Below are 14,021 nucleotides of genomic sequence, written 5' to 3' on the forward strand. Positions count from 1 at the left end.
TGGACCACCTTTGCTGTATCCCAAAGGCTTTGAACAGATGTGTTTTCATTCTCATCAATTCTGTTTGACCCATTCATTCTTCTGTAGGATGATCTTTCACCTCCAAGTGTTTAAGTTCCTTCCAAAGTTCCTTTTGTGATTGAGTTCAAGTTTCAAAGCACTGTGGTCTGAAAATATGCAGGGAATAACCCCAACATTTTGGTGTTGGTTGAGCCCTGATTCGTGACCCAGAATGTGATCTGTTTTGGAGAAAGTTCCACATGCACTCAAGAAGAACGAGTATTCTTTTCTTTTAGGATGGAATGTTCTGTGTATATCTGTGAAGTCCATCTGGTCCAGTGTGTCATTCAAAACCCTTGTTTCTTTGTTGATCTTCTGTTTAGATGATCTGCCTATTGCTGTGAGTGGGGTGTTCAAGTCCCCCCCTACCAATGTATGTTATTATCATCAATGTGTTTCTTTTCTTTGGTAATTAATTGGTTTATATAATTGGTTGCTCCCATGTTGGGAGCATAAATGTTTACAATTGGTAGGTCTTCTTCTTGGATAGATCCTTTAAGTATGATATAGTATCCCTTTTCACCCCTTACTACAGTCTTTGGTTTAAAAATCTAATTTGTCTGATATGAGGATTGTTACCCCAGCTTTCTTTTGAGGTCCATTACATGGAAAGCTGTTCTCCACTCCCTCACTTTCAGTCTGGAGGTGTCTTTTAGTCTAAAATGAGTCTTTTGTAGACAACATATGGATTGGGCTTCCTTTTTTATGCAATCTGATACTCTGTGTTTTTTGACTGTAGTATTTAGCTCATTTACATTCAGAGCAACTGTTAAAAGATATGAATTTAGTGCATTGTATTGCCCATAAAGTCCCTGTTTCTTTGATTGTCTCTATTTCTTTCTGGTCTATCTCACTCTTTGGCTCTCTCTTCTCTTTCAAGTTCCCATTTAATATATGTTGCAGTGCTGGCTTGGTGGTCGCATATTCTTTCTGTTTCTGTCTGTTCTGGAAGCTCTTTTTCTCTCCTTCCATTCTGAAAGACAGCCTTGCTGGATAAAGTATTCATGGCTACATGTACCCTGAATATATCATGCCATCCCTTTCTGGCATGCCAGGTTTCTGTGGCTAGGTCTGATGTTGGTCTAATGTTCCTTCCTCTGTAGGTTAGGAGCTCCTTGTTTTGAGTCTTTGTCTCTGAATTTTGCAAGTCTTACTATTATATGTCAGGGTGTTGATGTATTTTCATTGATTTGGGAAGAGTTCTCTCTACTTCTTAGACATGAATACTTGTTTCCTTCCCCAGATTAGAGATGTCCTCAGCTATGAGATATACTTTCTGCCCCCCCCCCGCCCCTTCACCCTCAGGCACCACAATAATTCTGGCCTTGGTACATTTCATGGCATCACTGCTTTCTTAAAACTTCTTTTTATAGGCTATTAGTTGTTTTACTCTCTTTTCCTCAACTTCCTTTCTTTCCATCCACTTGTCTTCTAGATCACTTACTCTCTTTTCTGCCTCAAGCACACTAGCCCATTAGAGCACCCAGTTTAGTCTGTGGCTCGGTTACAACACTTTAAAATTTGGCCTGATTAGGTACCATTTGTGCACTACTACATTCTCTGGTGAGACGTCAACTTTAAAATAAGGAACCAGACAAGGATAGATGTCATTGCTTTTATTTTCAACATAATTTCAGAGGCTCTAGATATAAAAAGGTGAGGAAACTAAGTCACAAAATTGGAATAAAGCAGAGTCAAACTTTTCCATCATTTTCAGATGATAAGATTATATATACAATCAAAGTAACCCCAGTAAATAGTGTTATATTTCATAAGTCAATTTGGGAAAGCAGTTGGATAGAAGATAAAATTGATAGTTTTTATTATCCTACTCATAATTAATTACATCAATGATAATATTTTCCACTTACTATTCATTCTTGAGGTTCCAGGCACTTCAGTCCACAATGTGAACAGCACTTCTGTGACACTGGGCAATCATAATCCTGAAGACACTTGGGTCTATCAATCTTGGAACACACCATGGGCTTGTGCGGGCAGAAACCTGGTTTGACTTTATGGGATAAAATAAGACATTTGAACTTGAAATACTTGATCATAGTTTGGGGAAACTTGGAAAACTCTAAACAGGAGTTTCTTCTGACTAAACCTCTTACCCTTCCCCCTAGAATAAAAATAGAGTGCAGAAGGCTAAAGTGTCAACTTCCAGTGGCCAATAATTTGAGGTGTATGAAAAAGGCTTGCCATCTCTGACATAGACAATCTGATAGGATTCCTGCTGCCCCCCAGAGAAGTAATGGATTTGGGTTATCTAATCCCAAATTACCAGAGGTAGAAGGAGTATTAGAGAGCACCCAGAACTTCTTTGTTTTATATGTTGCAGAACTTGAGGTTAGTGTAGGGGCAAGTGAGTAGTGTATGGCCATAGAGAAAACAAGTGGAAGTGTTGAAGTCAGTTGAAAGGCCTTGGTTTCCTTTCACTATACCATGCTGTATGCAGCACCAAACACTAAGAATCCCTCAGACAAGACCATACTATCTCAATATTAAGTAAGGAAATGAACACTAGTCTCAGAGGCTACAGAGTTCACTTCTATCCCAATAGCAGTTTGCTACCCATCTTTTCCCTAGCATACCTTACAAGATGTGAATATGCACTTCATGTGAAGTTCTGTGTAGACAAAGGGTTTATTAGGAATGTACCTAATGGTTATCTTTTTTTGTTTGTTTGAGTAAGTGGATATTGTCACCTGTCAATCAGTGAAGAATGAGACTCAGAATAAATAAGTTCTCATGGGGAAAAAATAGGGAGTGATACTATGCATGGTTGGCTTTGAAGACTAGCATAATAGTTTCCTGAAATTAAGATGACAACATGAGAGCAGTGATAGGTCATTAAAGAAAGAAAAATTCCCTAGAGATATCTAAGTTCAACCAAAGGGGCATCCTTATTCAATGGAACAACAAAGCATCCTTAGCATATGCCCTAGAGATGTTGGGAGGTATATCCCTAGTTCTCACCTGTCCAGGCCTTGGTACAAACAAAGCCACACATGGATTCACAACATTTGGTAGTTTTGGGGCAATCGAAGTCACTCTTACATGAAGCTGGACACTCCATACGGTCCTTGAAAGGGAAGAGTGGGCACTGTCCATTCTTGGCTAAAACAAGAGTAGATGTGAGTTCTCTCAAACCCCACCCCTTCTCACACTCTTCAAACACCTTTCCCTCCCTTTAAAATTAGTATCTCTTTCTGTGACTTGGTTCACTCTCCTGTGACTACCTCTGGTAGGCTATGGCAGAATGGAATGCCTCAGCTTCTCATGGATTGTAGGAGAAATATAGTTAGGGTTGCTCTTTGAAGCTCCAGGTGAGAAGAGAGGTACCTGGATTGGTGCGGCAGCTGAAGACATAGTAAGTCATGTTCAGATTATGGATCTATTTTTAAGGTATATCTAAAATGATTTCCTAACTCCATCAGTGTGGATTGAGAATGTTGATGCCCATTCATCAAGGATGATTTAGAAGTTCATATCAACCAAGAGAGGGAGAGCTGTGGACAGAGCAAGTTTGAGATGGATGATCACCTCTGTTTTAGACAAGTGAAGTGTGAGGTGTTTGTGAGATTGAGATGAAGGAGTAGAGTATGCAGTTGGCGTTTGGGAGTCAAATTCAGAATAGAGCTACAAATGTGGGTCACTAGGACATAGATGGTGTTAAAATCAATATTTTCACATTTTGTGCATGTTTCCTCGTCATTATCTGATTACAAATTCTATGAGGACAGGAAGGTTTTTTCCTTATTTTATTCCTTCTCTCCTCCTCTTCTCTCTTCTCCTTCTTTCTCAAGTTGGATTCTGACAGAGTGTGGTGAATTTGACTCCCAGAGCTATGGTTAGGTTCTTTCTTTCTTTCTTTTAAGATTATTTATTTATTTATTTGACAGAAAGAGATCACAAGGATGCAGAGAGGCAGGCAGAGAGAGAGAGAGAGAGAGAGAGAGAGAGAGGAGGAAGCAGGCTCCCCACCCAGCAGAGAGCCCGATGTGGGACTCAATCCCAGGACCCTGAGATCATGACCCAAGCCAAAAGCAGAGGCTTAACCTACTGAGCCACCCAGGCACCCCTAGGTTCTTTCTTTCTTTCTTTCTTTCTTTCTTTCTTTTTTAAAGATTTTATTTATTTATTTGACAAAGAGAGATTACAAGTAGGCAGAGAGAGAGAGGAGGAAGCAGGCTGCCTGCTGAGCAGAGAGCCCGATGCAGGACTCCATCCCACCCTGAGATCATGACCTGAGCCAAAGGCAGCGGCCCAACCCACTGAGCCACCCAGGTGCCCACCCCTAGGTTCTTTCTTAACCCAAACATAAATTTCCCCCAATCCCACCCAAGTTCATTTCCCTGGTTTCTTCTTCCTACTGCTTCTGAGAGTGAGCCAAGGTCTAATGCATAGTGCCATGATTTCTTAAAGCCTTCTACAGTGGGTCAGACCACAATAATGTCTTTGCCATTCAGGATCACTGGAATTACAGAATTAAAATTCCAGTTCTACTCCTGACCCACTGTGAATCCTTGAGCAACTAACTTTATCTATTTGACTCTGTTTCCTTGTCTGTATAATAGAAGAGATGATATACTATTCAGCCTGCTTCTTAGAATTTGACATCAAAGTTGTAATGCTGTCTTGTAAGTCACACGGTGCTGCATTTGAACATCAATGGTTACCACCTAGGGTGCTACCATTAAGCAAGCCCACACTACTTAACAACCCCTATGTCAAATCCTTGTGTCCCGATTATACATAATCCACCAAAAACTCAAAGATGTTTTTCTGTTATTTCAGTGTTACAGAGGAGAGAACTGAAACTCAGAGAGGTGAAGAAAATTGCAATAAGTGGGAAAAGGAGGATTTTCATCTGGGTTATCTGGCACCTACCTCTGTAAGATACTATCTCCCAATATTATTGGTGCTTGTCATTATAGTAGGAATTAATCCACAGCCCTCACCTTTACTTCATCCTATTCTTCAGTTACTCTCTACTCTACTCGGACTTCATGTGATTCCAGACCTGACCTGTTTATGCTTCATTCTTGGGTGAGGCCTCAGGTACTACTCAATAGATAAGTGCACTATGTCATTTTTCTGACACAACAACTCTATTAGGTAAATACTATTACTATCCCCCTTTTATAGACAAGAATACTGAAGCTAAGGGAAACAGGCAACTGACCTAAGACCACCCACTCAGGGAATGATAGAGTAGACTTGAACCAAGGCAGTTTAACCTTAAAGCCTGAGCATATACTAATCCCTCGGATTGCCAGGGATATAAATCTTACCAGGTGGTGAGCAAGCCATTTGGCAGGCTGTGATGCTGAGGAAGTTGTTGGCATTCCCGAAGCAGCCTCCATAGATAAACGGTTCACAGGACTGAAGTTTAAAGTCAAAATACCAGCGATAGACACTAACATCACACTCTCCTTCTTCTGGGGGTAGCATGCAGGGTTCTGAAGGTGGGATGCAGAGAGGGAAGAACATAAAGGGTAGGAAAAAAGAGAAGGGGTCAGGCTCTCAGCTTTTATGCAGTTCTTAGTATGACCATACAAGTCATAGAGAGAGCCACTGTAAATAAAAGCTCTAACCTAGCTCTCCTACAAATATGGAACTGATCTTTGTTCTCTAAGTCCTTGAGCTCTGGGAGGACAAGATTTGTTCAGTGACTGTATCCAAAGTGCCTAAGGCATTATTGTGGTCTGACCCATTCATTTATATATATAACAGAATTTCCTATTATGAGATACTCTTTACTTTGAGCCACCAGAAAACCTCTTTGAAAGCCAGAGTCCGAAACCAAGCCCACATCAAAGTTGACTGAGGTTTATATTTACCATGTGCCAACAATAGTCTCTTGACACTTAGTGAACATGAAACAAGTATTAATTGTGTGTGAGTGTTTGAGTGTTGGATCAAAGAAGACTGTCATCAATATTTTCTAGTTGACATCCCTCATGCCTGGACTCATTGTTTGTACTTGAGGGTTGGGAATCTGATTCAAGAACAAGAAAAGCATGAACCCTGACTTCTTGTCCTACCATCCAAGGGAATCATTCGACAAGCTCTGGATGGAGCAGGAAGTAAGACAACTCAAAAGATACCTGTGCCCTCAGCTTGGGGGCTATTACCTTGGAATGGATCCATGCACTTTTTCCCACAGGCAAATGAACAACACTTCATTTGTTTTAGGCAATCCCAATCAGTTGTGCAGAGGTCTGGAACATAAATCTCACAGAGGACCCTTTCTCGGGTGCACACTCCTGCTTTCTCTACAAGAAAGCAACATCCAAATTCAAATTCACATCCTTTGAGAGTTTCAGTTCTCCTCCCATGGCAAAGGTGAATAGTGACATTCTATCCGCCATCTCTTCTACCTTCCATCCTCAGTAGCTCTGCTTAAATTTGGGTCTTCCTCCCACCACTCATAGTTCATTTTGATTGATCTGAATCAGGAATCTGTGCTTAGGTCAACTGAAGGGGAAGCATCTCAGATTTCATGGCAGGGAACTAGATAGGAACCAAGAGCCTTTCCTTAAGTCTAGGAGCTTCTCTCTCCTCTTGAAACTTAATATGTTATTGCCCAATTCCTTTGCCTCCAGAGTCTTAGTTGATAGGGGAAATTAATTAGTAAGAAGGGGTAGGAATACCATGGAAATAGGAGTATAGGAGTCCTGATTCCTGACTTGGGTCCCTGACTCCTTGTGAAATCAAGACCAGCCTGGGGGCACCTGGGTGGCTCAGTGGGTTAAAGTCTCTGCCTTCAGCTTGGATCATGATCCCAGGGTCTTGGGATGGAACCCCACATCAGGCTCTCTGCTCAGCAGAGAGACTGCTTCCTCCACTCTCTCTGCCTGCCTCTCTGCCTACTTGTGATCTCTGTCAAATAAATAAATAAAATTAAAAAAAAAAAGACCAACCTGAGTTCCACTATATACCTACTCAGTTACCCTTAAAGGGAACAGAAATGGGCAATGGGAGGAGCAGTGTATCACACCTGGTTTGGAGCCTGACTCCAACACGACTAGGTAAGTAATCTTGGGGGGAAAAAAAGTTTTCCTCCTGAGTCCAACATTTCCCATCTATAAAATGAGAATTACAATCTCTACCTTACAACCTGCTTCTAAGAATTAAGGGGGATGATGCTTACAATGCATTCATCACAGTGCCTGCCACATGGGAAGAGCTTGGCAGATATGGGTTTTCTTCCTCCTTTTTAAGGCTTGACACCACTTACTAATTGCTGAGCTTGTGGGAAGTAGAATTCTAAAGTTGCCTCCCCAAGTTGTCTGTCCTCTGGTTATGAATCACACTTGAATTTAGGTGGGCTATGAGGGATTTCATAGATGGAATTAGAGTCCCAAGTTAATTGACCTTAAAATATAGAAATTATCTGACTGAGCCACATCTAAGTTGTTGAGACCTTAAAAAGAAGAGTTCATAAGTGACTCTTAATCTCACAAAACAAACTGAGGGTTGCTGGGGGGAGGGGGGTTGGGAGAAGGGGGTGGGATTATGGACATTGGGGAGGGTATGTGCTTTGGTGAGTGCTGTGAAGTGTGTAAACCTGGTGATTCACAGACCTGTACCCCTGGGGATAAAAACATATGTTTATAAAAAATAAAAAGTTAAAAAAAAAAAAAAGAAGAAGAGTTTTCCCCCTGACTAATAGAGAAGAGGTAAGATAAATTCCACGTGTGAGAGGAACCCAACATGTTATTAGGAGCTTTGAGGACAGAAGGAACTTAGTGTCCTGGACTGAAGGTGACCTCTGGAAGCAACCTCAGTGGTACAAGTGCAAGGAAATGATTCTGCCACAGCCAGTGAGTGTTAGTGAGAATCCTGGGTCCCAGATGAGAACTGCACTTTTCGATGCAACCCTGGATGCTGCCTGCTGAGAACCTGAGCAGAAAATCCTTCGAAACCACACCAGACTTCTGACCAGAGAAGCATGATCCTTTTGGAGACTACTGAGTCTTGGAATTATAAGGGTTCAGAATTGGAAACACCATATGGATCATCAGTATCACCCTCCTAAATTCCAGGTTTAAAAAAAATGAAGTCAGATGGCAAAAATAGAGTGAATGAGGAGTGAGTCTAGGAGCTCTAATCCATAATTCACTCCAGAAGTCCTGAACAGTGGCCATTGAGACTTTTTGTACTTTCCAGCTTTATTTCTTATTCTTCATACCATGCTTCATACACTCTCCAAGGATGTCTAAGGCTAAGAAGAGTTATGGTTCCTAATTTTGAGTGTACATTGAAAACACCTGTGCATCTTTTAGAAACTACAGACCATGGCCTGAAACAGAATCTCTAGAAAGTGAAGCCTAGGGACTTAATTTTTTTTCTCTCTTTAAAATTTAAATTCAATTCACCAATGTATCATACATCACTTTAAAGTGCCTCCAGTGGAACATAGGGAGATGGAGAGGAGAAGGGAGTTGGGGAAAATTGGAGGGAGAGATGAACCATGAGAGACTGTGGACTCTGAAAAACAATCTGAGAGTTTTGGAGGGTTTGGGGGGTGGGAGGTTGGGTGAGCCTGGTGATGGGTATTATGGAGGGCACGTATTACATGGAGCACTGGGTGTGGTGCATAAACAATGAATTCTGGAACACTGAAAACAAGTTTTAAAAATAAAAAAAAATTTTAAAAAGTCATAAAAGGAAAAATAAAGTGCCTCCAGTGACACCAAAGCAGGCAGTCGGGCACCATGATGTACGCTGCTTAGAAATTATTGTTTTCGGTTTGGGCACAGAGAGTGTAAAGCAAATTAAATAGGGACACCTCCAAAGAGGTAAAAGGTATATAAATCTTGGGATTATAAAGACAAATGTCCCCTCACTAGTGTAGACTCTAGTCAGTTCTCCCTTCGGCTTCTGAGGCATGTAAACCTTTTTTTTGGTTTAGCCATTGTATTCCTTGCCTACTGTCAGCTTCAGCTGTCTTTTGGAATCCTCCTCCCTCACAGTCAGCCCTCCTCAACTACTAACTTTGTCTCCATGGATTCCTCCCTGAATGCACATACCTTGGGCATTCCTCTACAGCTACTGGGGATGCTCCCTAAAGTTCATATCTCAGCTCTCTGTTGTCATTACCTGACACACTTCCTGCATCCATTCCCACCAAGCTAACTGTGGTTACCATGCCTCCCTCCAGAACTTTTCTCACTTCCAAGCTGAAGGCACATATCCAACCACGTGGGAACATATATCTGGGAATCTCAAGAGACCTCTATGCCCACATGTATAAATCAGACTTACAATCTCCTATGCTTTAGCAGTGACTCCTTGACTCTGCTCCTGTCTTTATATTTGGCATCAACAGACCCCCAGGCTCTCATGAGAACCCTGAGATTCACTCCTCCCTCTCTTTCACCCTAGCGTCCTGTCAGTCGTGGACTTGAGTCAGTTCTACCTCCTCATTTCTCTCCAAGCCCTATGGCTTTCCCTCTTTGCCACCATTTCCAGGTCAGCTCCTGACATCACCCCATCTCTCTCCTTCACTTGTGCAACCACCTCCTTACTGACTTCTGCCCTTGGGCTCCTGCCTAGTGATGACTCACCTTTAAAAAATTAAACTTGGAAAATACACATATCAGGTAAAGCTAGGGAAATAATTTGGAGTGAACAGTGAGGGAAGAATCTGAAGTTTCCAGGGTGAGTGAGTTGGGCTCGTTCTCTAAAGCCACAGAGGAAGTGACCTCATACAACACAAGTCTTTGTCTCCTTTCTGACCCTCAGTCCCAGGAAGGCCTCCTAAGGAGGGGTGGCTGCAGCTTCTCTGAACTCACCTTTGACTTTCTTGATTGGTGATGAAGTGGTCTCCTCCGAAGACAGAGAGAGAAGCAGGAGTGCTACATTCATCCAGAAGAAGGTAGAACTGTGGAGGGGAAGGTGCTTGTGTGGGATGAGAAGAGGCATGGGGATTAGGCACAAGTGAGACAGAGACTCAGACCAGGTGCTGAGAACTGTGACAATGGCCCACCACTTCTCTCAGTTCACAGATGAGGAAACCAAGATGCACAGTGCATAAGGGGTTTGTCTGAGGTCACATGGAGAGTAGGGTAGGACTCTCAGGCCCCTTCCAGTGGCCCCACACTCTGCTACAGGACTCCACAGTGTCCCAGCAGGACATTCGCCCAGTCTTGCTCCTACATGAGAGGTCACATATAGATGATCACAGGGATTTGTCTGGAATAGTTGCAGAGCTGGTTTGCCCACTGTCATTCCCAAGGCAACCCCAGACATGAGTGAACACCTTTTTCTTGCTCCACTGATGACAAGAAACTGATGGTATGAGATTTTTAGGAGGGCCTGGGCATGTGTCACAGGGTCTTAGAGCCCCAGGCACAAAAAAAAAATCCCGGATAATCTCGGGTTAACAAAAGGATTCCTCGTATTCCTTCTGGTGTTATTCAAGCCTAGCTTCTGATACTCCCAGAGCCCCCCATAAATGAATGACCCTTCCCTACTCATTCCACCCCTATTTACACATGTCTCTTCCTGGTCCTTATGTACTTTTTAATTTTGTTATGTGAAGAACTAACAATGCCTTGCTGTGTTACCTCTCTCAGACTAAATGCATTTTGAAAGCAACAAGAGAGGGATGGAGCAGAAAGGAAGGGAGACAGAAAGAGAGACAGAGAACATCATTATGTCCAGAATGCACCTGTTATTGGTGGAACTTCTGACACTGGGAAAGGGGTAGAGCCTTTTCCAGATCTCCTGAAACCATGCACATGTGGCTGCCTAAGAGTAAAGACTTGTGAAAAAAAATTTTTTTAATTAATTATTTTTTTCAGCATAACAGTATTCATTGTTTTTGCACCACACCCAGTGCTCCATGCAATCCCTGCCTTCTCTAATACCCACCACCTGGTTTCCCCCAACCTCCCACCCCTTGCCCCTTCAAAACCCTCAGATTGTTCTTCAGAGTCCATAGTCTTTCATGGTTCACCTCCCCTTCCAATGTCCCTCAATTCCCTTCTCCTCTCCATCTCCCCTTAAGACTTGTGAAAATTTATTCATTTTTGTCTCCAGAATTCTAATCCTGTACTCTCCCCAAATTTTATAACAGTGTCTGGACTGTTCAGTAATGACAATTATGGCCTTAAACCTACTGAGTGACACTGATTCGTGGTACTGGCTTGGCAACTTATCACTGTAGCTGTAACCTGGATCCTCAGTTTCCTCATCTGGAAAATGGAAACCATACAATGTACTGGGCAGCTTTGCTGTCACTGTGAGGTTTAGATGAGATCGGGTGAAGATTATTCATGAAGTGGCATGGAATGGTCAAAAACAGTGCTTGGAGTTGGACCTGAGTTCACGTCGTAGATACCCCACTTACCAGCTAGTGGTCTTGGCTCAGCCATTGAACCTCACTGAGCCAAAGTCTTCCTTCCTTCTTCTTTCCTTCCTTCCTTCTTCCCTTCCTTTCTTCCTTCCTTCCTACCTACCTACCTTCTTCTTTCTTTCAATATTTTAGTTTTAACTAGTCTTTAAACTCAATGTGGAGCTTGAACTCACAAGCACAAAATCAAGAGAGCCATGCTCTTCCAGTTGAGCCAGCCAGGCATCCCACACCTCAGTGTTCCTTAAGGAAATAGTAACACACCTACTTCATAGACATGGGAATTAATAGAACTATTGTGGAAAGCACAGTGACTACCTAATTAGTGCTGAATATATTTTAGTCAATAGACAGGTGATTTACTGAATACCAAAAAAAAACTGTCTATTTTCTTTTTAGTTCCTGAATTTCCTGTAAAAAAAACAAAAACAAAAACTGTGTGTTTCATTATTCTGTTCCTCCAAAAGATTAGCCAAGGCCTTATGGTGTCTTACATTTTTATATCAGATCTCTGTTTTGGTTTGAAGTTTTACACCCATTAACCCAGTCTTGAGTACTCATTGATCATATTAGCTGGTAGCCAATTAGTAGGAGGCAGAGCTCCAGCGGTGCGGGTACAAGGAAAGATGAAGACCAATTGGATTGCCAAATATAATACAGGATATTCAATTAGTATTTTTAAAAAATAAATAGACTTTGATTTAGAGAAGTTTTAAGTATACAGAAAATTTGAGCAGAAAGTACGGAGAGTTTTCATATGCCTTGCCATCCAGTTTCCCTATTACTAACATCTTGCATTAATATGGTACAACAGTTACAATTGATGAACTAACACTGATACATTATTTTTTTATTTTAATTTTAATTTTTTTTGTTGTGTTGTTAGTCACCATAAAATACATCATTAGTTTTTGATGCAGTATTCCAAGATTCATTGTTTAGGTACAACACCCAGTGCTCCATGTAATACGTGCCCTCCTTAATACCCACCACCAAGCTCACCCATCCCCCCACTCTCTCTCCTCTAAAACCCTCAGATTGTTTCTCAGAGTCCTCAGTTAGTATTTTTAGTAGGAGTATATCCCATGAAATATAAAGACCATAGGCACACTAAAAATGTTTCAGTGTTTATCAGACATTCAAATTTAGTTGGTCATCTTATATTTTTATTTCCTGAACCCAGCAACATTAAAACAGAGTGAATTCATTCTGGAGGGGGATTTGTTTGGGCAAGTGACTACAAAAGATGGGTCCTGTGGGAAACAGGCAAATGGGTGTGGGGGACAGGTTCAGTGGCTCTGGGGTCTGAGACAGACTTGGAAGGCAGAGGCAAGGGTCTTGTAGGAACAACAATGAGCCAGGAAAGAAGAGACTGTCTGAAGCCCAAGTTCCACCATTAATTCACCATGTCACTTTGGGCTACTCCTTTCTCAGTTTAGCCATTTGAAAAATGAGAAGATCAACTCAATCAGTCCTGTCTGTACTGCATGCTGGCATACCCATACCCCAGAGGGCACGGGAAGATCTCCTAGAGGGTACACAGGCACAGACAGAGTTGAGGTCATAATGTCCTAGTTCTTAAATTCCACATTTACTTTTTCCTGAAGTTGGTCTGCCTGAAAAAGAGCCTGCAGTCTGCCTTTCTCCCTTTCCATTTATCTTTCTACTTATCTTTTAGAAAGTCCTGAGCTGCTTCCAAAAAAGGTAGAGATGGAAGCATATTCCTTACCTTTCTCTTACAAGTGTCCAAAGTATAAAAACTGAGTTCCAACATGGGGGCTTAAGTGGGTATGAGAAGAATAAATGAAACATGATGGGATTGGGAGGGAGACAAACCATAAGTGACTCTTAATCTCACAAAACAAACTGAGGGTTGCTGGGGGAATGGGGTTTGGGAGAAGGGGGTGGGATTATGGACATTGGGGAAGGTATGTGCTTTGGTGAGTGCTGTGAAGTGTGTAAACCTGGTGATTCACAGACCTGTACCCCTGGGGATAAAAATATATGTTTATAAAAAATAAAAAATATAAAAAAATATATATATGATGATTTTTTTCTAGAAAACAAGGAAATGAAATTAATAAACAGAATTAGGGGTCCATGTATGAACAATGGTCATGATGGTCATAAGACTGAAAAATACCAGTAAGAATATTTTTCCCTGCAACATTTAAGCTGTAGGAATATATTTTATATTAAGGAAAAAAATTGGATTTAGGGGCGCCTGGGTGGCTCAGAGGGTTAAAGCCTCTGCCTTCGGCTCAAGTCGTGATCCCAGGGTTCTGGGTTCGAGCCCCACATCAGGCTCTCCACTCAGCAGGGAGCCTGCTTCCCCCTCTCTCTCTGCCTGCCTCTCTGCCTACTTGTGATCTCTGTCTTTCAAATAAATAAGTAAAATCTTTAAAAAAATATATGATGAAGAAGATGGGATTGGGAGGGAGACAAAACATAAGTGACTCTTAATCTCACAAAACAAACTGAGGGTTGCTGGGAGGGAGGGGGTTTGGGAGAAGGGGGTGGGATTATGGACATTGGGGAGGGTATGTGCTTTGGTGAGTGCTGTGAAGTGTGTAAACCTGGTGATTCACAG

The 14,021-nt window shown here is 41.9% G+C and overlaps 1 protein-coding gene across 1 annotated transcript; it reads right to left on the reverse strand.

The window, feature by feature from the left end:
* Positions 1 to 1,934: 1,934 nt before the first annotated feature.
* WFDC8 (WAP four-disulfide core domain 8) lies at positions 1,935 to 9,999 on the reverse strand. The gene is made up of 5 exons (XM_059407696.1): positions 9,870 to 9,999; positions 6,204 to 6,344; positions 5,361 to 5,528; positions 3,043 to 3,183; positions 1,935 to 2,074 (listed from the first exon to the last, which is right to left on the reverse strand). Exons 1-5 carry the CDS (start codon positions 9,997 to 9,999, stop codon positions 1,935 to 1,937), a joined length of 720 nt encoding a protein of 239 aa, XP_059263679.1.
* Between the last annotated feature and the right edge of the window lie 4,022 nt (positions 10,000 to 14,021).

The sequence above is a fragment of the Mustela nigripes genome, chromosome 7 (genome assembly GCF_022355385.1).
Source record: "Mustela nigripes isolate SB6536 chromosome 7, MUSNIG.SB6536, whole genome shotgun sequence".
Lineage (NCBI taxonomy): Eukaryota > Metazoa > Chordata > Mammalia > Carnivora > Mustelidae > Mustela > Mustela nigripes.

Excerpts from the sequence above, each read along its gene's own strand:
- WFDC8 (XM_059407696.1), bottom strand. The coding sequence starts at position 9,999 with ATGCCTCTTCTCATCCCACACAAGCACCTTCCCCTCCACAGTTCTACC. Across the intron at positions 6,345-9,869 it reads ACCAATCAAGAAAGTCAAAG|AGAAAGCAGGAGTGTGCACC; the intron begins GTGAGTTCAGAG and ends GCTTTCTTGTAG. Across the intron at positions 2,075-3,042 it reads TTGTACCAAGGCCTGGACAG|TCAAACCAGGTTTCTGCCCG; the intron begins GTGAGAACTAGG and ends TATCCCATAAAG.